At 39.4% G+C, this 24,550-nt stretch overlaps 2 protein-coding genes across 5 annotated transcripts; both read left to right on the top strand.

Moving 5' to 3' along the window:
* The first annotated feature begins 3,063 nt into the window (after positions 1 to 3,063).
* LOC103965786 (disease resistance protein RPV1-like) lies at positions 3,064 to 23,650 on the top strand. Of its 4 annotated transcripts, none has more exons than XM_048578856.1 (2): positions 3,064 to 4,114; positions 23,467 to 23,650. In XM_048578856.1, exons 1-2 carry the CDS (start codon positions 3,492 to 3,494, stop codon positions 23,591 to 23,593), a joined length of 750 nt encoding a protein of 249 aa, XP_048434813.1. In that variant the 5' UTR covers positions 3,064 to 3,491; the 3' UTR covers positions 23,594 to 23,650. The 4 variants fall into 4 exon arrangements, with proteins under 4 accessions (XP_048434813.1, XP_048434814.1, XP_048434811.1 ...); XM_048578857.1 differs by lacking the exon at positions 23,467 to 23,650 and adding an exon at positions 20,979 to 21,602 and having other exon boundaries at positions 3,065 to 4,160; XM_048578854.1 differs by lacking the exon at positions 23,467 to 23,650 and adding an exon at positions 22,083 to 23,127 and having other exon boundaries at positions 3,066 to 4,114.
* On the top strand, positions 4,826 to 6,396 carry LOC125474806. Its single transcript, XM_048578853.1, has 2 exons — positions 4,826 to 5,613; positions 5,686 to 6,396. The coding sequence occupies exons 1-2, from the start codon at positions 5,200 to 5,202 to the stop codon at positions 6,238 to 6,240; spliced, it is 969 nt and encodes a 322-aa protein (XP_048434810.1). The 5' UTR covers positions 4,826 to 5,199; the 3' UTR covers positions 6,241 to 6,396.
* Positions 23,651 to 24,550: the final 900 nt, after the last annotated feature.

Below are 24,550 nucleotides of genomic sequence, written 5' to 3'. Positions count from 1 at the left end.
TTGCTGGTGAGGTTTCATGTTATGAAAACGTCGCATAACAAGCTCATTATCAATAAAAGCATATACATCTCTCTCAATGTAAACAAGCATGCTATCACTTAACCATTGATCTCCCATTTTGTTAAGCAATGGTGTTTTCACAATCTTCATAGCAGAAAAAGCTCTCTCCACCGAAACTGTTGCAACCAGTAACACCATAACCAATATAAGAAGCTTATACACTAACATATAGCTTGCACACCTCCCAGTCTTCACTAACTCATTTGCAAGATTACTAATTCTTCTCAATGATGAAAAGTCACCATGCATCTTCATATTATGAATGTAATTGTCAAGTTAAATTGGAAGATTCATGAGTTCCATACGATCAAAATCTTTAGGATAAAGTTGGGCTATACGAACAATTTTTGCTTTGTCAAATGATATAAAATTATCACCGAACTCAAACATGCCATACAAAGAAGCAACTTGGTGTTTACCTTATTGAAGCGATCATTTAATTCCTTTAGTTGCATATCAAGGACTTGAAAATAGAGGTCCACACGATAGTAATGGAAGTTTGTGAATCTTGGAGCTTTACACCTTGATTTTCAGGTAAGAAATGCAAATCCTCCATTTTAGGAACGATAATCTCATGCTCCTCATAAAACTTTTGTACATCATCAAGCACGTCCCCAAAGTCATCATCTCTCAAGGATTGTAGTCTTTGTTTGCATACTTCCACTAATGCCATCGCATTCACAATATCTTGATCTTTATTTGGTAATGCTTGTGATAACTCATGTGTAATTTCCAATATAAGTCTCATAAAAAAAAAGATGAAACACAAAATCAAAAGTTTGTATGTCGTGGAATAACTTACTTGCTTCACTAAAATTGTCTTGGTTGCCATCATTTTTAATCCATTCAAGCACCTCCACCATGGCTTAAAACATAACAATAATACTAACTATAGTACCATTATTTGAGTTCCACTGTGTATCAAAAGGACACATGAGACTAATCTCTTGATTTAACCGTATATCAGTTCCAAGATCACCAATATCAAGAGCTTTCTTAATTTGTTCTTGTTGTTTCTCTCTAAATGCATCACGATGCTTACATGATGAACCAATAGTATTGTCCAAACTACTAGCATTGTTGAAGAAAATGGCAACACCATCAATTCTCCTTGTAACTACTACAAGAGCTAGTTGAAATTGGTGTGCAAAACAATGAACATAGATGCTTAAGGATACTTGTTCAAAATCTTTGTTTTAAGGCCATTTAGCTCACCTTTCATATTACTAGCTCAGTCATAGCCTTGTCCTCGTAAAACCAGATCCAGTTTCGTCAGTAGTCACACTCGTGGCTATAAGTTGCCTTTGTCAAATCCAATCAAGTCTGTTTTCTTCGTTTTTTTCACTTGTGTGGTGTGTTTTTATCTCTCTTTGACGAGATGTATAGAATTGCTATTAGAATTTTATAAAATATGTAGCATTTGCATGAGAATTTTTGTCAAAATTAAGCAAGTGAAACACATGTTACATACTTCATTTGTTATGGATATGTAAAGGACAAATGCTCCACATTTTATCAAATTAAGATACCAATTTATGAATTAAGAGTCTATCTTTGTTCATTTTCACTTGAGGAGATGAAAAAAGTACGATGAATTGGGACCATTTAGCAAATATATGAATCACTTAAATATTTGTACAAAGTCAATTTGTAATGTATATAATTCAAAGCTATGTGAACAACATACCATAGAATCATTATCCCAAAGTATAGAATCATTCTCCCTAAATACCACTCTTTTCTTTTATTTTTTATTTTTTATTAATTCTCTCCATGAACTAATTCTCTCACTTTCTACCAATTTTTGTTTTCCAATAGTTTTTTCGTTCAGGAGTGAATAAGGTGAATTATGGGCATGTACTATATAGAGTTTGATGATACCGATGAGGAGGACTATCATACTATATCATATGAGTTTGACGATGACATTGACGACGACAATAACTAATTCATCAGTGACAGATACAAAACAACGTACAACCCATGACTGATACATTATTTCTTTGGTATATTAAGAATCTTTTGTATTTTCCACTACAAATTTTTAGGTTCATACTTTCTTGTATTAACTTTATCAAACCTAATTGTGCTTCTAAGTCACACAAAAAGAGATGGTAATTCTTAGCCATCAATCAAACCAATGGTCAAGCTCATTAGGGTCCTTAGGCTCTCATTCTCTATCCACCGCTCATTTTTCTTATCAAGAACTATTAAACAGCAGTAGCACTCATTTCAGTAGGCTTAACCTTTACCTGTTTCATAGTCTATTTAGTTCCAACAAATCATCTCCATCACTAGTTGGTCATTTTTCCATTCAATGCTAAGGTTTTGCAAAGCTCTTAAATTGAAAGGGTCTTTGTCACGCAACGTCTCACAATAAATTATACATGCAATATTAAAACGTTACGTGACGATGAACTCGTCACATGTGAATCATTTTGATCAGAATTTAATGTTAGCATATCGCATAAGTGACATATTACTATTATTATGTTTTGTTAATGTTAGAATTGGTCCAGGTCCTCAAACTTTGTTCTAATTGGAGCATTGATCGCCAAATTCTAGCTTATCTGTCCGCATTTAAAATACAATTCAATCAATGCAGAACCCACAAACATGTGCCATGTCCAATGCAACCTTGTCATGTTTGTTTGTGAACCCATGACATCCACCAACATCAATTGAACCAACTTGTGCACCACCCTTAAAATAGAATAAGGTCGTGAACTAAGGGTGGGTTCAAAAAACCGAAAACAAAATAAAAAAATTAAATTGAACACCAAACCGAAACCTAAAAAACGAATAAGAAAAATCCAAACCAAACTGAAATCATTTGGTTTGATTTTAGTTTCAGTGATCCTGAAACAGAACCGAACTAAATATATATTAATTTTATTTATTTATGCTAGGTATTAAATTTTTTACCCAATTTCAAGCCCAATTTCTAAACCCAATCATCTTAAAAGCTAAACTTCAAGCCCATGTCAAGAGAAGCCTTCTTACTACAAACCCTAGCTAGCATATTGTTTCCTCCCTTCATCCTTCTTTTTCTTTCTCAGCGGCAGCTTTGCATCTTCTCTCCGTCTTCTTTCTTCATTATTTTTCTCCTTTTCTCTCTCCCCAGCAGCCCCGTCTTCCTTCCACCGCCAAATCTGATCGAGATAGAGACAAGTGGAAGTCATTAAAGAGCAGTATCTCCTCTCTCTACTATTTTCGATTTCATTTTTGCATCTGTTTGAGCTGCGTTTCAGATCTTCGAGGGTTTGCTTTTGCAAATCAATGATCAAAGAACTGGGGTCCTTAATTTGCTTTGCTCTCACATCTTCCAGCGATCCAAAAGAATAATCAGGAGTTTCACCGGGGAATCTGGGGAGAGACTTGTTTTCTTTAGACTGAAACGATCAGGAGTTTCACTTCTTTACTTGAAATCAATGACTACCAGCAGATCCACCAATGCAACCGCCACCTCTTCGTCTCCCTCTCGGCGTTCAAACCGCTGGAAGTACGAGGTGTTCAAGAATTCACCGCTACTTTTCTTTTTTCTTTGTTTTTCCCTTTTCTTGAAATCAGTGAATACCAGCAGCTCCGCCCATGTAAACCGCTCGAAGTACGAGGTGTTCCTGAGCTTTAGAGGCGTCGACACACGCAAAACCTTCACAGACCACCTCTACTCTGCGTTAAGCAAGACCGACATCTACACGTTTGTAGACTACCAGCTCAAAAGGGGGGAAAATATACAGAGCGAGCTGGACCGAGAAATCGAAGGGTCGAGGATCGCCGTCGTCATCTTCTCGAAGAGGTACGCGGAGTCCCGATGGTGCCTGAGGGAGCTGTCGAAGATCATGAGGTGCCGAGAAGATCAAGAGGGGAAAGTAGTCTATCCAATATTCTACGACGTTGACCCTTCTCAAGTGAGGAAACAGAGCGGTAGTTTTGGGGAAGCATTTCGGAAGCATGAAAGGGATGAAGATCCAAATGAGGTGGAGCAGTGGAGAAAGGATCTTAAGGCTTGTGCGGATTTGGGTGGCCGGAATTTTAACACCACTGCGGACGGGTATAAATTCAAGTTTCCTCTTTTACAAAATTTAATTGCTTGCAACATCATCAGTTCGCATCTGATTGGAGCATTGATTGCCAAACTCTGACTCATCTGTTCGCATTTAAAAGACAATTCAATCATTGCAGAACCCACAAACATGTGCCATGTCCAATGCAACCTTGTCATGTTTGTTCATAAACCCATGAAGTCCACCAACATCAATTGAACCAACATGTACACCACCCTTAAAATAGAATAAGGTCGTAAACTAAGGGTGGGTTCAAAAAATCGAAAACAAAATGAAAAATCGAATTGAACACCGAACCAAAATCTAAAAAATGAATAAAAAAAAGCCGAACCAAACCGAAATCATTTGGTTTGATTTTAGTTTCAGTGATTCTGAAACAGAACCGAACTAAATATATATTAATTTTATTTATTTAGGTTAGATATTTAAATTTTACCCAATTTCTAAGCCCAAACATATTTTTTGAAAGCTAAACTTCAAGCCCATGTTAAGAGAAGCCCTCTTTACAAACCCTAGCTAGCATATTCTTTCCTCCCTTCATTCTTCTTTTCCTTTCTTAGCGGCAGCTTTGCATTCTCTCCCTTTGTTTCTTCATTATTTTTCTCCTTTTCTCTCTCCCCAGCAGCCCCATCTTCTCTCCGCCGCCAATTCTGACTGAGACCGAGATCGAGACAAAGAGCTGGAACTGGAAGATTTTGATTTAAGAAACTTAGTTTGTATTGACTTGAGCTACAGCAAGCTTGTCCGAGTTTGGGAGGATTCCTATCTGGTATGATACATATAATTGTCGTAACCTCAACCAAATTATTAATCCCTTCCTCGTCCGTGTTTTGTAAATACCAACATCAGTTGACAGTCATTCTAGCTCTCTCTCTCTCTCTCTCTCTCTCTCTCTCTCTCTCTATATCTTTTTGTCAAACAGTTGCCGAAGAAGTTGAAGTTTCTTACGCTCAATCATTCCCCTAACCTGACTCAATTACCAGACTTTTCAAAACTCCCACATCTCGAGAAATTGAGCCTCAATGGCTGTAAGGGTGTGTCTGGGGGTTACCATTTCTTTGCACAACTGAAGATGCTTCATGATTTAGATCTTAGAGACTGCAATATAACGGATGATGCTGTTCTTGAAAGCCTTCAGAGTCTACCTTCTTTAAGGACTTTATTACTAGATGGAAATGGTTTTCATAGGCTACCCATCCTCTGTGGCCTTTCCCAGCTTGAAATGTTATATCTAAATCATTGCACAAACCTTCAGGCAATCCCAGATTTGCCGAAAAGTTTGTTTTTACTGGAAGCGAATTACTGCACTGAACTGGAAATAATGCCCGACCTTTCAGAGATGTCGGAAATGACTGAATTGCAACTGAAAGACTGCCGCAAACTCAAAGATATTCCAAACCTGGATAACTTCTTGTGCAACATGGATACCATTCATATGGAAGGGTGCACCAGTCTCACTGCTACTTTTAAGGAGAACATCCTATTGGTATGGAACTTTCGCTCTTCCTCTCTGATTTTCGTATAGTTGCTTATGCTAACTTTGCACCTCGTGTTGTAGAAATGGAAGGGGGATGTAATTGGTGGACTTTCTCTCTCTGTAAATGATATTCCTCGCTGGTTACCCTATGTCGCGAGAGCGGATGAAACTGTCAAAGTTGAAGTGCCGCCTACTTTTGATTATATAGGAGGGTTGGCTGTGTGCATCATTTATTCTTCGGACAATTCAGACTGTACTGGGTCCCTATGCATTCATGTTGTTAATCGTACCCAGCGAACATGTTTCCACATTTGGCCAATGGTGACCACCGTAACTGCTTCCCATGAATGTTATCTTTGGTTGGGAAATCTTACAAACAAGAAGCTCAATCTGAAAGGTGGCGACAAGGTTCGTGTGCATGCAGACTTTATTGAAACAGAGGATGATCATCAAATTAAGGTGAAGAAAGCAGGAGTGGATATCGTAGAATGGGAATTTTCAGCTTCAGATATGACATATGTTGACTATGATCGTATGCCATACGAGTCTGATGAGGAGGACACTGACGACGATACAGAGTTAAGCGATTACTCATCTGATGAGGTCCAACCTTGCAAAAGATTTAAGGTTATCTGATCTCAATATTGAAAGCTTTGACGATGAAGAAGAAACAATTGAGAAATGAAAGAAAGCATTCCAAATTGTCTTTATAAAGTACTTGAATTTTTAATAAGAGTTTCAATGTGGGTATTATAAAAGCACTTTTAGCTGAAGCGTTTTTAGCGAAGCAATGCCGAATGAGTTCTTAATTAAACATATAAGTAGCTTATTTTCTTATCAAATAAATTATTGATTTTTTATTTGATTTATTAGTGACATTAGAGAAATTTACATGCAAGTGTGTCGTGTTTATCCCTCTCTCGGTCTCCCCTCACCCCATTTCAAAGAAACTAATTTCCCCTTTCATCTTTCGTCCAGTCCCATTGTTGCCCTCATTTTCTCTCCTATAATTAACCCTAGTTGTTTGATGTATGTGATTAACTCTAATTGTTACTAATCATATCCTACAAATTCAGTATGGAAATTTTTTGAAATGTTATATGAACTTATACACTTTTTTTAATTTGTCATATGGATTAAAATTTTAAGCGCTTTGTCATATCAATAATTCGAAATTATTAATTTGTCATATTACTCTAACTTTGTTAAGTTTTCCATCTAAAATAAGTCATGCGGCTTGCACATGACTTGTTTTTAAGGTTATTTTGGACATTTCAACTCCTCACTTCAAGATTATTTCGAACATTTCAAGGTTTTGGACATTTCTAATCTTTTTTTTTTTAGCGACATGATTGACCATGTTGAAAGATTGCAACTTAGTTGCATGAAAAACTTAACGAAGTTACGTTGAGATGACAAATTAGTGAATTTGAAAAATTAATATGACAAATCACTTAAATTTTTAATTGTATGAGAAACTAAAAATGGCGTATAAGTGTGTATAACATTTCAAATTTCTCAACTCAATCTTCCTTCCGGTTGATGAATGTTGGGTTTGGTGGCTTAGATTTGAGCCAAGTTGAGTCCCACATCGGCTACTGAGGATGACCATGTGGTGCTTTATAAGCAATGATCACACGAACACGTTGCTGAGGCCTTTTGATAAAATTCATACCCCTTTTTTTTGGTGGATAAAGTAGGTGGAATATCGGCAATACCTACTTGTGTGTGTGGGACCCGTTGGTGTGCTTCTGCATAACAATTGGTATTAAACCTTAGGCAACGCTTGTTGAAGTTGAAGAGCGAGCTCAATTGGAATTTGGTGCCTGTGGTCAAGGTGGAGCTCTATTTGCATTTGGATCGTGAGACATCATGGCTTTGAATCACGCCAAGGTGGAAATTGGTGGTTTTAGTGGTTTAGATTTGAGCCAAGTTGTTGAGTCCCACATCGGGTAGTGAGGATGAGCGTGTAGTGCTTTGTAAGCAATTGTATCACACACGCATATTGCCGCTGCAACGGTCACATTCTTTCAAGGGAGGCTTGCGTATCTCTTGTTTCGATTCTACCAGATTCATTTCCTCTACATGTCCACATCCCTCGCTCTTATGAGCGCTGTTTTGCAAATTACACCGGCTTGGTTCTTGTCCATTCCGGCTGCGCTGCAGCTGGCCATGGAAGAGAGATATGTCGAGGCAGTTTTTGTGACGGCGGTTCATCAGATTCTGTTGGAATACGGCACAGCAGCTATCCAAGATGAGATTCTAGGACAGAACGCCTACCTCACTGGCCTTAGCATACTTGGGGGCATTGCACTTTTCCCCTCCATGTTGGAAGTAATTTTCCTCCTTTCTAAACCTTATTCTTGTGAATTAATGCTTGCATTTGTGTTAATTAGAGTGATCGTAATGGCGTTTTAATTGCGTTTTTCCGATCAAATTACAGGGAGCGATTATGGGTCCTCTGCTGATGACAATGATGATTGCCTTCAAGAATCTGTATGTAGAATTTGTCCTTGCTTCTGGAAAAGAAGCCACTGCTCATTGATACAAGTACCTACTCCATATTTTCATGAAATTGGTGTAAGTAACTTGATAGAAAAACATCAGAGTCCTAGAGTCTGTCCATATCATTACGCCGCTCATGTGGGTCGAAACTTTCCCGACAAGAAATTTCTCAACACTTCAAATCTAAACAGCATCCGCCATGTCGTGTAGCAGAAGATCGAAATTGGGAACATAACCGTCCTCTCTCATTTTCGCCTCTAATTTTCCTAGTACTCCATAAATCTGATCAGAATCAAGGTGCAATCTATCTCCAGCGACAAAACTACGGATGTCACTCCCCACGTCGACAATGCTCTGCCCGGACATCTTCTTTAACCCCTTCTCCTTTATCAAAGTTCTGAGATTTGTCATATTTTCCCATTTGTTATCCATGGCATATATATCTGAGAGCAGGATGTAATACCCTGAATGATTAGGATCCAACAGAAAAAGAGTCTTTGCTGCAACCTCTCCAAGCTTTGTGTTGTTATGAATCCAGCATGCACCAAGCAAGGCTCCCCAAACATGCAACATTGTGGTGAATATCCAGATGCCTTATCCAGCTCTCCTGTCTGGCCAAGAAGATCAACAATTATCCCGTAGTGCTCAGGTCCTGGCTTAAGTTGGTATTCATGCAACATCGTGGTGAATATCCAGATGCCTTCTTCAATCAACCCCGAATGGCTACACGCAGATAAAATCGAGAGAAATGTTACATCATTAGGCTTGACATCTGAGTGCTTAACCATCCGATCAAATACTTGTATAGCTTCTTCTCCTTGTCCATGAACTCCATGACCTGCAATCATCGCGCTCCAGATAACGACATCTTTGTCTGTTATCCCTTCAAATAATAGGACAGCATTGTCTATGCTGCCGCTTTTTGGGTATAACTCTATGAGTGAAGCTCCAACAAAGATGTTATTCTTGAAGGCGCGTTTAATCACATAAGCATGGAGGCAAAGAGCTTGTTGAAGAATCCCTAATTCCGAACAAGCAGCGAGAAGCTTGACCATAACAACTCATCTGATAGCATGTCGCGAAAGACCCCAATTCACTTGTATGCCATTCCGTTATGAGCATACCCGCTCAACAAGGCAGCCCACGAAACCACATCTTTCTCTGGCATTCTATTGAAGAGATCACCTGCTTTTTCGGGTGCAGAGCACTTCATGTACATATCAATCAGGGCTGTAGCTACCTTGATATCTAACTCGAAACACTTCCTAGTAGCAATTTCGTGGATCTTCTTACCTTCCTCTAAATTACCTGCCAGCGCACATGCTTGCAATGCACTTACCAGAGTCACTGAATTAGGTTCGGTTCTCATATCAATCATTTCGTTGAAAAGATTTAACGCTTCTATTACATCCCTATTATGAGTGTAACACGCAATCATGGAGCTCCAGGAAACCACATACCCAGCGGCAGTTTTGAACCTGTCTCTGCATATAGATTTAGCAATGCATTACCTAAAGATAAATTAGAGTTGAACCCGTTCCTAATAGAAACACCATGCACACAACTTCCAATTCTAAAATTTGATAACTGAGCACAAGCCGAAACAGCACTAACAAGCGTCACTCGGTCAGGATTAATGCGCCCCACCATCACCATTCGGGAGAGAAACTTCAATGCTTGTTCAGGATCACCATTCTGCTCATATCCAGTAACCATAGAAGTCCACAAAAACACATCCGGTTGCTAAAACTCGTCAAACACTATCACAGCTTCGCCCATTTCTCCGCATTTGGAATACAATTCAATCAACGTAGAACCCACAAACATATCCAATGCTACCCCCTCATGTTTCTTTACAAATCCATGTATTATTTTTCCACACGACAGCGCCCTTAACCTCGCACACGCCTTCAGAGCAATGGGAATGGTGAAATTATCAGGCTTTTCATCGTTTCCTCTTGACTCAGACATCATGCTACGAAATAGACACAAGGTCTCCTGCCATAGGTCCTCTCTACAGTAGCTCCTGAGCATGGCGTTCCAGAGATAGACAGTTCTGTGGGGCGTTTTGTCGAACACCTTACGGGCATGACCGAGGGACTCATATTTTGCGTACAGAGCGTTGAGTTTTGTGGCAAAGAAGCTGTCCTGGGAAAGGCCGGTTTTGAGGGTTTGAGAGTGCAATTGCGCCACTGATTTCGCGCAGTTACATGATGCAAGCAGATTAGCAAGGACTTCCCTCCTTTTCATGCAGAAGACTCACTTGGTTACCCCAAAAGAATCTCACAATCTCATAAAACCAGATCGAATTTCGTTAGCGGTCACACTTGTGCCTATAAGTTGCCTGTGTTGAATCCAATCAAGTCGGTTTTGTTCGTTTTTTTTCACTTGTGTGGCGTGTTTTTATCACTCCTTAAGACCAAGTCGGTTTTCTTCGTTTTTTTCACTTGTGTGGCGTGTTTTTATCACTCCTTAAGACCAACTCTTATGGTGGGCTAAAAGCTAAATTACCCTCTAAAATTTCTCCCCAAACCCACTCCAACCCAAGGGGAAATTTTGGGCTAAATGCTAAATGCTAAACCAATGCCAAATTTCCCCCAAAATTTAGCCCAAAAATTGGAGTGGACTCCACCCAATATTTATCGGAATTTAATTTTTTTTGGATTAAAATGTTCATAAAATTAATTTATGATAGTCTACATATTTATTTTTTTTTAAAAAAAAAAATTAATTTAACAAAAAAAAAAAAGCATAAGTTCATTCTTTAATAATCCCGCGCTAAAATTTTAGGCTATAACGATTGGAGCAGAAAAATTGTTTCTGGGCTAAAAGCTAAATTTTCCGGGCTACAAAATTTGGCTTTTAGCCCAACCATTGGAGATGGTCTGACGAGATGTACATAATTGGTATTAGAATTTTATAAAATGCGTAGCATTTGTATGAGAATTTCCGTCAAAATTAAGCAAGTGAAACACATGTTACATGCTTCGTTTGTTATAAATGGATGAAGGATAAATGCTCCACATTTTATGAAATTGAGATGCCAATTTTATGAATTAAGAGTCTGTCTTTGTTCCGTTTCGCTGGAGGAGATGAAAAAAGTATTATGAATCTAGACCATTTAGCAAATACATGAATTACTTAAATGTTTGTACAAAGTCAGCTTGTCATATGTATAACTCACAACTATGTGAACAACAGACCATAAATTATTCTCCCAAAATACCACTCTTTTCCTTTTTCATTAATTCTCTCATAGTCTGCCAATTTTTATTTACCTATAGTTTTTTCCTTCAACAGTGAATAAGGTGCATTATCAGCATGTACTATATAAAGCCTAATGATACTGATGAGGATGATTATCATACTATGTACCATATGATTTTGATGATGACGATGAAAAATCAATCATTGACAGATAAAAAACAATGTACAACCATGACTGATACGCTATTTCTTTGGTATATAGTAAGAATCTTTTCTATTTTCCACTACAAATTCTTAGGTTCATACTTTCTTGTATTAACTTATATCAAATTTAATTGTGCTTCATGTCACAAAAAAAAGAGATGTTAATTCTTAGCCATCAATCAAACCAGTGATCAAGCTAATTACGGTCCAGAGGCTCTCATTCTCAATCCACCGCCCCCTTTTTTTTTATTATCAAGAACTAGGCTACTACATTTACCTGTTTTAGAGTCTATTTAGTTCCAACAATTTGTATCCAACACTGGTTGGTCATTTTTCCATTCTATGCAAAAGGTTTTGCAAAGTTCTTAAATTGAAGGGGTCTTTGTCGAGTGATTGTATAATAATAAATTATACATGCAATATTAAAAGGCTACGTGACGATGAACTCGTCGCATGTGAACTATTATGATCAAATTTTAATGTTCAAACGTCACGTGACTATAAACCAGTCACATATGAACTATTATGATCAAATTTCAATGTTAGCATATCGTATAAGTGACATATTACTATCATTATGTTTTGTTAATGTTAGAAATGGTCCTCAGATTTTGTCCTAATTGGGGCATTGATCCCCAAACTTTGACTCATCTGTCCGCATTTAAAATACAATTCAGTCAATGCAGAACCCACAAACATGTATCATGTCCAATGCAACCTTGTCATGTTTGTTGATAAACCTATGACATCCACCAACACCAATTGAACCAACCTATGCACCACCCTTAAAATAGAATAAGGTCGTGAACTAAGGGTGGGTTCAAAAAACCAAATCAAGGCCTAAAAAAAAACCCAAAAAAAAAAAATCAAACTGAACCAAAATTACTTAATTTGATTTCGATTTCGGTGATTCTGAAACCGAACCAAACTGTAGACATCAAAATTTCGGTGAAATGAATGTTGACCAATAATTAAAATTTCAACGGTCACGTATCACATAAATTTTACATGTAGCGTGTGACTCAACGAAAAATCGAAATAAATTGGAAAAGTCATCAAATAGGACACGTGTCAATACCTGGCAGAAATGATTTATTTCATCTGATTATTTAAATCCAAAAATCAAGTTTTGGAATTCTATAAATAGGAAGCCAAGGCATTCATTTTGAAAAAAAAAAAGCAAGGAGAAAGGAAGAAAGGAAGAAAGGAAGAAAGAAGGAAAGGAAGAGAAATTTACGTTACACAAAAACCTTGAAGCCTTGAAACTCTAAAGCTCTCAAGTGAATCCCGAAGGACCAAGAAAGCACTTTTCGTTCTTCGTCAAATCCTCCTTCAAGATCAAGCCCCAACGGCCCTTGAAGAACTCCCACCAACTCAAGATCAAGCCCCGACGGCCCCTTGAAGAAAGTGTTCATCATTCATCATCCGTTCATCCTAAGATCAAGCCCCAACGGCCTCTTTGGATCAACAACCTCAACAAACTCATACACCCATTCTTCAAGATCAAGCCCAACGCCCCTTGAAGATCCATTCATCAACTGTTCATCCTTAGATCAAGCCCCGACGGCCCTTTGGATCAACAACTCATCCACAAACCTACACCCTACGAAGATAGAATCAGAGGACCAAATTACAAAGAGATTGTAACCCCAAAATCTTTAAACACAAAATATTATTTTGTACACGTTATTCTTGTCTCTTGTTTCAGGAATTTTTCGTGACGCCACAAAGGCAAATACTACCATACTTCTTCCAACTGAATGAGCTATGCTCCAACAATGTTGCTGAGTACCAAGCATTGATAATCGGGCTCCAAATGGCGATCAACATGGAAGTCACAGCTCTTGAGGTGTATGGCGATTCCAAGCTCATAATCAATCAACTCTTAACTGAATATGAGGTGAGGAAAGATGATCTCGTCCCATACTTCCGGCTAGCGACCCAACTGCGACGAAAGTTCGAAGCTGTGACACTGGAACATGTGCCAAGAAAGGAAAATCAAATGGCAGACGCTCTCGCCAATCTAGCCTCGAGTATGACACTAGGAAAAGATGAAGTTGCAGACGTGCCAGTTTGCCAAATGTGGGTGATTTCGCTCGTTAATGAAATGTCACTAGATGATACAAATGTCATCTCAGTACTTCCAGTCGATGCTGAAGAGTGGAGACAGCCGCTAATCGACTACTTAGAGCACGGAAAGCTTCCAGATGATCTTAGACACCGTTCTGAAATACGTCGACGAGCACCTCGCTTCCTTTACTACAAAGGAACACTCTACCGACGCTCTTTTGAAGGAGTACTCCTGAGATGCCTAGGTGAGGAAGAAGTTAATCAAGCCATGGAAGAAGCACATTCAGGTGTGTGTGGGGCACATCAGTCTGGACCAAAGCTACATTTCCGGCTTAAAAGAATGGGTTACTACTGGCCAAGTATGGTGAAGGACTGCCTGGAACACGCCAAAAGGTGCCAAGCCTGCCAATTCCACGCCAACTTCATACATCAACCACCTGAACCATTACACCCTACAGTTGCTTCATGGTCGTTCGACGCATGGGGATTGGACGTTGTAGGACCAATTACGCCAAAGTCATCTGCAGGGGAAGCTTACATCCTAGCTGCAACAGATTACTTCTCCAAGTGGGCTGAAGCCATACCTTTAAGGGAAGTAAAAAAGGAAACTGTTGTTCGTTTCATCAAGGAGCATATCATCCACCGATATGGGGTGCCTCGCTACATTATCACTGACAACGGAAAACAGTTCTCCAACCGACTCGTGGACGAGCTTTGAGACAAATACAAGTTCAAGCAGCACAAGTCTTCCATGTATCATGCTCCGGCCAACGGTCTCGCAGAAGCATTCAACAAGACGATGTGCAACCTCCTGAAAAAGGTAATCGGCCGAACAAAGAGAGACTGGCATGAAAGGATAAGTGAAACACTTTGGGCATATAGGACTACACATAGGACTCCTACCCGAGCTACACCTTATTCTCTTGTATATGGCGTAGAAGTTGTTCTACCGCTCGAAAGTCAAATCCCCTCACTAAGGATGGTTATACAAGAAGGCTTGACTGATGAAGAAAATGCAAAGTTGCGCCTTCAGGAGTTGGAAGTGCTGGATGAGAGAAGGCTCGAAGCTCAACAACACTTGGAATGCTACCAAGCACGGTTATCCAAGGCATTCAACAAGAAAATCCTCCCAAGGTCTTTCCAAGCCGGAGATCTCGTGCTGGCATTGCGTAGGCCTATCATTACAACTCATAAGACAAAAAGCAAGTTCACATCAAAGTGGGATGGACCCTACGTGATACAAGAGATCTACACCAATGGCGCTTACTTAATCATGGCAGAAGACGGGTTGAAGATCGGCCCCATCAACGGCAGATTTTTGAAGCGCTACTACCCCTAAAGCAAACGCACCACGCTTCTGGCCCGCAAGAGCATAAACTGTGTACGGCAAAATCATCATCAAAACCATCACTCGTTTGAACTACGTCATGACTTGATCCCTCCTCAACCAAGGGTACGTAGGCAACTTGAAACTTCAAAACTTCAAGTACAGTCACATCACTAACAAAAACACAAACACTTTGAAGAAAAAAAAGCGAATTCAAACTATGAATACTTTATTTCTTTAAAGGAATGATTTGGTTACAAAGCCGTATTACAAGGGTGAGCATCACACCAACGTCACCACCGAGGAAAGTTGTGACCAAAAGACACTACACAGCATAAACTCGCTGCAGTCTTTTGCACAACCACACACGATAAAAGTGACACTTTGGAACAAGCTTCAAGTAGCAGTGGTAAAGAGCCCACGACAAGCAGTAAGGTCAATGTGCACAACAAAGTCACCGCCGAGGGAAAACCGTGACCAAAAGGCACTACACAGCGAAATCCCGCTGCAGTCTTTTGCACAGCACCACATGGTAAAAAGTGGTGCACTACAACAAGCACCAGGCAAAGAGTACAGTTGCACCCACATCCTGCTCACTCCGTCACCAATTCCAAATTCACAAGAAGCTGCCACCAATTGTGAACATGGGTAATCCGTCAAAAGACAGCAAGGAAATCTATGAATGCACTTTTTGCAGAGGAAGAGAAAGAAGACTTGGCTCTTCTTATTTTCACAAAAGCAAAGCAAAAGGTGAAAGTTCCACCATCGCAGCCATCAGAAGACACGGCTACTGCAGCAATCACTACCGCCAGTGTTAGCCTCCCCAAGGACAATGCAGCAATTCCTCCACTTCAGGCTTGACACCTTGCACTACCTCGAGCTCGTCATTCTGGCCACCTTGATCAAAATCAACGAAGAGCTTCATTGACCGCTGTCAAACGACTAGCTGGTCTTCAAACTCGACGCCTTACACTCTGCCTCAAGCTCTAGCTGTTTCTGCACCTCCACCGTGGCTGCTGCCTTTGAATGTGATCAACAAAATCAAAGTTTGTCAACTCACACCCAAAGATCTCATCCTTCTGCTTGCCTCTGCTGCTGCCTTTGAATGTGATTGACAAAATCAAAGTTTGTCAACTCACACCCAAAGACCTCCTCCGTCTTCTCTCGGACTCGGCCTGGGTTTTCACCCACAGCCTCAGCCTTGCAGATCACCACCTAAAAAAAAAAAAAAATTATTATGATGTTGGGAAGCACCTTAATAAAAAAAGAGGTAGCAATGATGATGTTGGGAAGCATCTTTCAAAGACAGCACCAGCTACCAAACCGCCTTCCGCATGTGCCATCAATGGAAGTTTTGTAGCAATTTGAGGCCCGTGGAGCCTGAGTCAAGCAAAGCAGACAATTTATGCGTTCCTGGGTTCTTCGATGGTTTGGCAGCCTCTTGCAGATCCTTTATATAGAAGAAAAAAAATGAAAATGACGATGTAGAATAAAAAATAATAAAATAAAGTAAAATGAAATGATGATGTTGGGAAGTAATGATGAAAGTAAAGAATTAAAAAAAAAAAAAAAAAAAAAAGCATCTTTGGTGGCTCAGCGCCACCGAAAGAAGAAAAAAATAATAATAAAAAATATATATATATAAAATAAAATAATAAAAAATAATAAAATAAACTAAAATGAAATGAATGATGTTAGGAAGTAATGATTAAAGTATAAAAAAAAAAAAAAAAAAAAATCTTGGTGATGTATATGTTTTATCTGTATTTAGCACAATACACTGAATAAAATAAAGCATGTCCATTAATGTCCGAGAAATTACAAGTGCGTACAAAAAAAAAAAAAAGAAAAAAAGATGGAGCTTTCACAAAGGTTGTTCACGGGAAGCCCCACTACTTGGCCAAACTCCAGGAGCGGGAGGCACCGAAGATAGATCATTCGAGGCCCCAATACTTGGTGGAACGCTAGATGATGCAGGAAAAAGGTGTCTCTGGAAGAAAGACGCAAGCCTTTGACGGTCACTTTGAATTCGACCTTGAGATTCTTGCAGCTCATCAAGCTTCCTCTTCATGCCCGACGAATAGTTATTTGCAAGCACATGCAAACTTCTATTCTCGTACTTAAGCTGTTTAATCTCCTGCTTAAGATCTTCCACCTCTGCCATCAATGATTCCACTTGACGAGACCGAGCAAGCAGGCGTTGGCCCATGTTGAACACAGAGCTCGCACACTGAACACTGAGAGCGAGGGACTCTTGAACGGCCAACTCATCGGACCGTCCTGAAAGCAGCCTACTATCTTTTGGTGTGAGGAGGTTCCTAGCTACTATTGTAGATGTTGTTGCATCCTGCATCACTGAGTCTTCACCTGTAAGAGGACCGTTAGAAGATAAGAAAGAAGGGCGCCATACGTTACCTTGACGCGGCGCCCCCGTATCACTGCTGAGACTCAATTCTAAGCTAAGGTTCGATGGGTTAGCCATTTTTTCAAAGGTGTTAAAAGAGATGGGTGGATGGAATTAAAACTCAAAAGGCCGGAGATGATTTTCAGGAATGAGCAACCTTCAAAGTGTGCATATTAGAGGTGATCAATACCTCTATAAAAAGGAAGAGGCGCTTGCTCAGAAATCGAAGAGGCGCTTGCTCAGAAATCAAAGAGGCGTTGGTTCAAAAATCGAAGGGCCGCTTATTCAAAAGTGAAGAGACATCGCTCTGCAAATCTCAAAAGCTGGATTTTCCGGCGTAAGTTAGGCGACGCTTTCTCGGCTTTTCAGAAAACGCGTTCAACTTTGTCAAAAGATCTCTGACAAAGTTGAAAACACGTGGAGGTTGGCGACGCTTTCTCGGCTTTTCAGAGCACGGGTGCCACTTTGTCAAAAGATCACGTGGAGGTCATCATCGCAACTACACATCTTTAGCCGACAAGCACAAAGTTCGGCGACGCATTCTCTGCTTTTCAGAAAACGCATGCAGCTTTGTCAAAAGAGGCACTCGTTCAGAAATCGAAGAGGCGTCGTTCAGAAATCAAAGAGGCGTATTCAAAGATCGAAGAGTCGTCACTATTTCAAAAAGCCAGATTTGCGGGATCAAAACGTTTGTCGACAAGGGTAAAAGAACAGTACCACCACTTGCTATTGGGAAATCCCTATATATGTCGACCTTCATCTTTTATGGCAAGGCAGACCTGAAGATAATGCCCAACTCTTCCTCACCTCTGAGGGCGCACTCCCAGCAAAGCCTTTCGAAATACTCAATTTTTTCTTCTTCCCCAAAGATGATACCAGATGCCTGGAGTACAGATGACCCAGGAGGAAACGGTAGATGGAAGCATGTGTTGATTCATTCACCGCTTCTTCAAAAGCAAAGGTATCTCATATCATCAAGGTCAAAAGCAAAGGTATCTCATATCATGCTCTTTCCCTGTTTTTTCCTTTGTCTTTGTTATTACTCGCATAGCAAAGTGAAAGGAGCAATCAGCCGGCACTTGGAGTCAGTCTTTCGACTGCCTGGAATCCCTTCCCTGATTGCTTACCTAGCGTTGCTCTCGAGTAGTCATCTTCAACGGTTGATACACTTCCAGAGAAGGGACCACTTCTGCAAAGGGGAGCAAGTAAGGCAAGTGAAAATGATACATTGAAGCATGTGGAGACAAGCTACAACTGCATATGCTGAGCTATCCTCTAACCCTCTTCAATACGAATTGGAGAGATTGAACAAAGAAACAGAAAAAAAGAGTAAGCTCAGACCTTCGGGGGAGACCAAAAGAATCCTGCTGCCCAGTTCAAGAGTAGCACAAAGGAAAATCAACGAGTGGAGGAGACCAAAAGAATCCTACACCCAGTTCAAGAGTAAGCCTGCGGAAAATCAACGATTGGAGGAAACCAGAAAATCTCCCAGTCGAACTCAAGATCAAGCCTCGATGGCCCTTGAAGAAATTTCCAGCCCAATTCAAGATCAAGCCTCGACGGCCCTTGGGTTGACATCTACATTAAGGGACTTCAAAACGCATCTTCTACACGTGACAATCACATGTTTACGACGCGCCTTGAAGTGGGGGCATTTGTAGACATCAAAATTTCGGTGAAATGAATGTTGACCAATAATTAAAATTTCAACGGTCACGTATCACATAAATTTTACATGTAGCGTGTGACTCAACGAAAAATCGAAATAAATTGGAAAAGTCATCAAATAGGACACGTGTCAATACCTGGCAGAAATGATTTATTTCATCTGATTATTTAAATCCAAAAATCAAGTTTTGGAATTCTATAAATAGGAAGCCAAGGCATTCATTTTGAAAAAAAAAAGCAAGGAGAAAGGAAGAAAGGAAAAAAGGAAGAAAGAAGGAAAGGAAGAGAAATTTACGTTACACAAAAACCTTGAAGCCTTGAAACTCTAAAGCTCTCAAGCGAATCCCGAAGGACCAAGAAAGCACTTTTCGTTCTTCGTCAAATCCTCCTTCAAGATCAAGCCCCAACGGCCCTTGAAGAACTCCTACCAACTCAAGATCAAGCCCCGACGGCCCCTTGAAGAAAGTGTTCATCATTCATCATCCGTTCATCCTAAGATCAAGCCCCAACGACCCCTTTGGATCAACAACCTCAACAAACTCATACACCCATTCTTCAAGATCAAGCCCAACGCCCCTTGAAGATCCATTCATCAACTGTTCATCCTTAGATCAAGCCCCGACGGCCCTTTGAATCAACAACTCATCCACAAACCTACACCCTACGAAGATAGAATCAGAGGACCAAATTACAAAGAGATTGTAACCCCAAAATCTTTAAACACAAAATATTATTTTGTACACGTTATTCTTGTCTCTTGTTTCAGGAATTTTTCGTATTTACACAAACCAAATATATACACTTAATTTTATTTATTTATTTATATTAGGTATTTATTTTTTTACCCAATTTCAAGCCCAAATTCCAAACCCAAATATGTTAAAAGCCAAACTTCAAGCCCATGTTAAGAAAATCCTTCTTACCCCAAACCCTAGCTAGCATGTTCTTTTCTCCTTCCTTTGTTCTTTTCTTTCTCAGCGGCAGCTTTGCATCTTCACTATTTTTCTCCTGTTCTCCCTCTCCAGCAGCCCCATCTTCCTTCCTCTCCCACTTATCTTTATTTCTTCCGTCTTCTTTCCACCGCCAATTCTGACTGAGACCGAGATCGAGATCGAGGTCGAGAGCTGGAACTGGAATCATTAAAGAGCAGTATCTCCTCTCTCTGCTATTTTCGATTTCAGTTTTGCATCTGTTTGAGCTGCCTTTCAGATCTTCGAGGGTTTGTTTTTGCAATACAATAATCAAAGAATTGGGGTCCTTAATTTGCTTTGATCTCACATCTTCCAGCGATCAGGAGTTTCATTTCTTTACTTGAAATCAATGAATACCAGCAGATCCACCCATGCAACCGCCGCCTCTTCGTCTTTCTCCCGGCGTTCAAACCGCTGGAAGTACGAGCTGTGCAAGAATTCACGGCTACTTTTCTTTTTTCTTTGTTTTTCCCTTTTCTTGAAATCAGTGATTACCAGCAGCTCCGCCCATGCAAACCGCTGGAACTACGAGGTATTCCTCAGCTTTAGAGGCGTCGACACACGCAAAACCTTCACAGACCACCTCTACTCTGCGTTAAGCAAGGCCGACATCTACACGTTTGTAGACTACCAGCTCAGAAGGGGGGGAAATATACAGAGTGAGCTTGACCGAGAAATCGAAGGGTCGAGGATCGCCGTCGTCATCTTCTCGAAGAGGTACGCGGAGTCCCGATGGTGCCTGAGGGAGCTGTCGAAGATCATGAGGTGCCGAGATGATCAAGAAGGGAAAGTAGTCTATCCAATATTCTACGACGTTGACCCTTCTCAAGTGAAGAAACAGAGTGGTAGTTTTGGGGAAGCATTTCGGAAGCATGAAAGGGACGAAGATCCAAATGAGGTGGAGCAGTGGAGAAAGGATCTTAAAGCTTGTGCGGATTTGGGTGGCCGGAATTTTAACACCACTGCAGACGGGTATAAATTCAAGTTTCCTCTTTTACAAAATTTAATTGCTTGCAACATCATCAGCCAAAGTCATGATGAATAAGGCGTTTAGTTCATATGAATCTTGCTGTTGCATAGTGAATCATCTATTTGCATAATTGAAGTCTCATCAGAGTACTGAATCTGAAGAAGCTGAAAGATGTTAGCGATATAACAACATATATATATATATATATATATGTATATACATACACCTTTGTGTTTGTCACCAACATCCTTTATCTGCAAATACTGAGGAAGCCACAATGATAATAGCCATAGAAATCCAATGCTAGGATCATATTAGAAGAAGAATATAATGATTAGTAATTAGATAAGCATCAGCCTTGACGGAGTGATACCAAATGTTGGAACAAATATAGCAAAGCCTAATTCATTAGCAGATCATTAATCACATGGACGGTTGATAAAAAAAACTGAGGAAGCCATGGACGATTGATAAAAAAACTGAGGAAGCCATGGACGATTGATCAAAGAAGAGCTTCTACTCACTGAGAACCTTATGTTGTTGCTAGTAATAGGACTAGTCTTCTGTATGAATTCCCAGTGGGTTATCCACCAGTCTTTCATGTCAGCTTAAAGGTCGACTAATTAATTCTTAATTTTAAGATATATGATGAATTAGATTAGTTCATATGAATCTTGGTGTTGCATGATATGATTGTTGCTCCTGCAAACATTGTTAGTTTCGATAACCTTTGATATGAGCTATCTCTATATATCATCATGCCTTTCAACAAAAGATTAAGTTGCAACCGTTATTCATATTATAATTTTGTGTTTGTCACCAACATTCTTTATCTGCAAATACTGAGGAAGCCACAATGATAATAGCCATAGAAATCCAATGCTAGGATCATATTAGAAGAAGAATATAATGATTAGTAATCAGATAAGCATCAGCCTTCAACGGATTAATGAGAAGACAATAATATTGGCTCTGATACCAAATGTTGGAACAAATATAGCGAACCCTAATTCATTAGCAGATCATTAATCACATCGTCTAATTAATTCTTCATTTTAAGATATATGATGAATTAGTTTAGTTCATATGAACGTTGGTGTTGCATGATATGATGAATGATCTGTTTGCATAATTTGGACTTTCAATTTGCAGGCGTGAAGCATTGTTTATCCAGAATGTTGTTGGGGACATCAGCGCACTAACAAAAACCACGGACTTGCAAACAAGTCAGTCAAAAACCAGAGACTTCCAAACAAGTCAGTCAAAAACTCGGTTGGAATATCTCGTCGCGTGGGCCAGAGTTCCCTACCACATTTTTTTTTTTTAATTTTTTTATTTGAAACAGAGAGGTTGTCTTGACTCATAAAGATTCGGTCTCATGTCTGACAAACCTCTTTTGTGCTTTTCTTTTGTAATTGAATGCTTTCCCATAGTCTAGTCAGCACTTTTTCATTCTTTTTCTCCTTTTTTTTTTGGTTCCTTTTTTCTCCTTTTGGTTATAAAGATTACTTCTCTCCTCCCTCGATTCGCTCCCCCCTCTCTCTCTCTCACCTATTACTTTTTTTCTTATTTGATTCACCCACTTTCTTCTCTCCCTCCCTCTTTCCTTTCTCTGCTTCTCTCGAACTATATTTGATTCACCCACTTTCTTCTCTCCCTCCCTCTTTCCTTTCTCTGCTTCTCTCGAACTATATTTGACTACAAGCATTTGAAGAAGAAGAAGAGGACCCATATGATCCAGTTCTCATATTCTTCAAAGCCTCGCTCTTCAACTCAAGACCCTGGGCGCGAAGACAAGCTCTCTCCAGCCGATGCCCACGATTTTGAGTACGGCGTCTACTCCCCCGACTACGACAACCGCACTCCGCTCCACATCGCCTTGCCCCAAGGCTGGATCCACGTTTCCGGTCCTTCCTTTCATGTTCTTTGGTTCTTCCTCCGTCAGCCCAATTGAGGACGGCTCCGCCAAATCCAACGCGAGCATTCATCCCTTTAACCCTGACGTGGGTTTTTGCCATTTTTTGCATATTGTAATAGGAATTTCAATATATATTGTTTATTTTAATTTCGTTAATTCCTACTATTTGAGTTTTTGTTATTTTTGTTCATTGTAATTGGAATTGATTTGGAGAATATAAGTAGATGGTACAATGTAATTTGTGTTTGATGTTATGAAGAATTTCTTGAATTGGAGGAATTTGTTGCAATTGATTTTTTGGGTACAACATTGCAATTTTCAATTGGGGCAATTCCTCTTTAATTTATATCGAATTGGTGTTGAAGGAATACTAGTGGAGTTAAACTTCAAATTTGTGACGATTGTGATGTCTCATTGCGTGTTGTGCATGCAATCTTGTGATTTCAGATTGAAGTTTATGTGGTGATTGTCTTCGAGATTGCTCAGGCAAGGGTCGCACCATGCACGATTGTGAAATCTCATTGCATGTTTCATATATCTTTTTCGTTAAAGCTTCTTCATTGTAATTTGTTTCCTAAGTCTCTTGTTAAGCTTACCCATTGTTTTGTGTTTTTGCAGAAAAGTGGAGCCACTTTACCTTGTTGCTTGTACAAAAATCAAGTTTAGGGGTGGATTTCCATCTACATCTTCAGTTGCCGCTTCTCCTTTAAACCCAGGAAGTTTCTTCGTCCAAGAGCTTTATTGATTTATTTTTCTTTTTGCTATACTTTTGTTGTCTATTTTCATTATTCCTATCTTCAATTTTTTTTAGTTCAAAAAAATACATAAAAATAAAATTTCGAAAAATCCAATATATATATATATATATATATTTTTTTTTTTTTTAGTCTTGTTCTTATTGGCTACTTCCCATTTCACATATGAGATTCAGTCTTTATTTTCTTGTAACTTTCAAGAAATTTATACTTGACATTAGTTCTTTATATTATTTTTGTTTTGATCATATTTTTGATGATCATGACTTGGAAAATTTATATGCACATAGCCATGTAAATGTGAAACTAGGGCATGATTTAACGCTTCATGTGTAAATCTAGTGAGTTTATGTAACCATTGTGAGCTTTTGAGCCTCTTATAGATTGAACCATTATGTATCAATCTCATTTATTCTTGTGCGTATGATCTCATTTTACATGTAACTGCCCGTTTCAAAAATTTCATTATAATTAGTTAAAATTACGAAAATACCCCTAATGACATAAACATTGACTTTCGTCCGTTGATGTAATATAATTCTTCGTTAATTTATTTCTGTAGCTCTCGTTGATACGAACGCGTATTACTGACGTTTGGTACAAGATTTCTCAACTATTGCCTTATCACTTACGAGGTTAACTTGGAAAGGCGTGAAATTCGAGTGGGATGAAGACTACGAGCAGAGCTTCCAGGAGTTAAAGTGTTGCCTTACTCGCGCCTCTGTTCTTGCCTTTCCAGATGAGGGCGGGGAGTTTGAGAGCTACAATGATGCTTCTTTGTTTGGTTTGGGTTGCGTATTGATGCAACATGGGAAGGTCATTACTTATGCTTTGAGACAGCTTAGCCTAGCATGCATTTCATATTTCATGATTGAGCATGTTTTATAATATGTTTTATGGAGAATTTATGATTTCTTTAAATTACTTTTACGTAACACGGGAAGGTC

Source organism: the organism of the source record quoted next, unplaced genomic scaffold, assembly GCF_019419815.1.
Source record: "Pyrus x bretschneideri cultivar Hongxiangsu unplaced genomic scaffold, Pyrus_bretschneideri_v1 Contig13, whole genome shotgun sequence".
Taxonomy (NCBI): Eukaryota; Viridiplantae; Streptophyta; class Magnoliopsida; order Rosales; family Rosaceae; genus Pyrus; species Pyrus x bretschneideri.
Note: the sequence above shows the minus strand (reverse complement) of the source record. Positions and strands in the feature narration are given on the sequence as shown.

Excerpts from the sequence above, each read along its gene's own strand:
- LOC103965786 (XM_048578854.1), top strand. The coding sequence starts at position 3,492 with ATGACTACCAGCAGATCCACCAATGCAACCGCCACCTCTTCGTCTCCC. Across the intron at positions 4,115-22,082 it reads TTTAACACCACTGCGGACGG|GCGTGAAGCATTGTTTATCC; the intron begins GTATAAATTCAA and ends TTCAATTTGCAG.
- LOC125474806 (XM_048578853.1), top strand. The coding sequence starts at position 5,200 with ATGCTTCATGATTTAGATCTTAGAGACTGCAATATAACGGATGATGCT. Across the intron at positions 5,614-5,685 it reads TTAAGGAGAACATCCTATTG|AAATGGAAGGGGGATGTAAT; the intron begins GTATGGAACTTT and ends CTCGTGTTGTAG.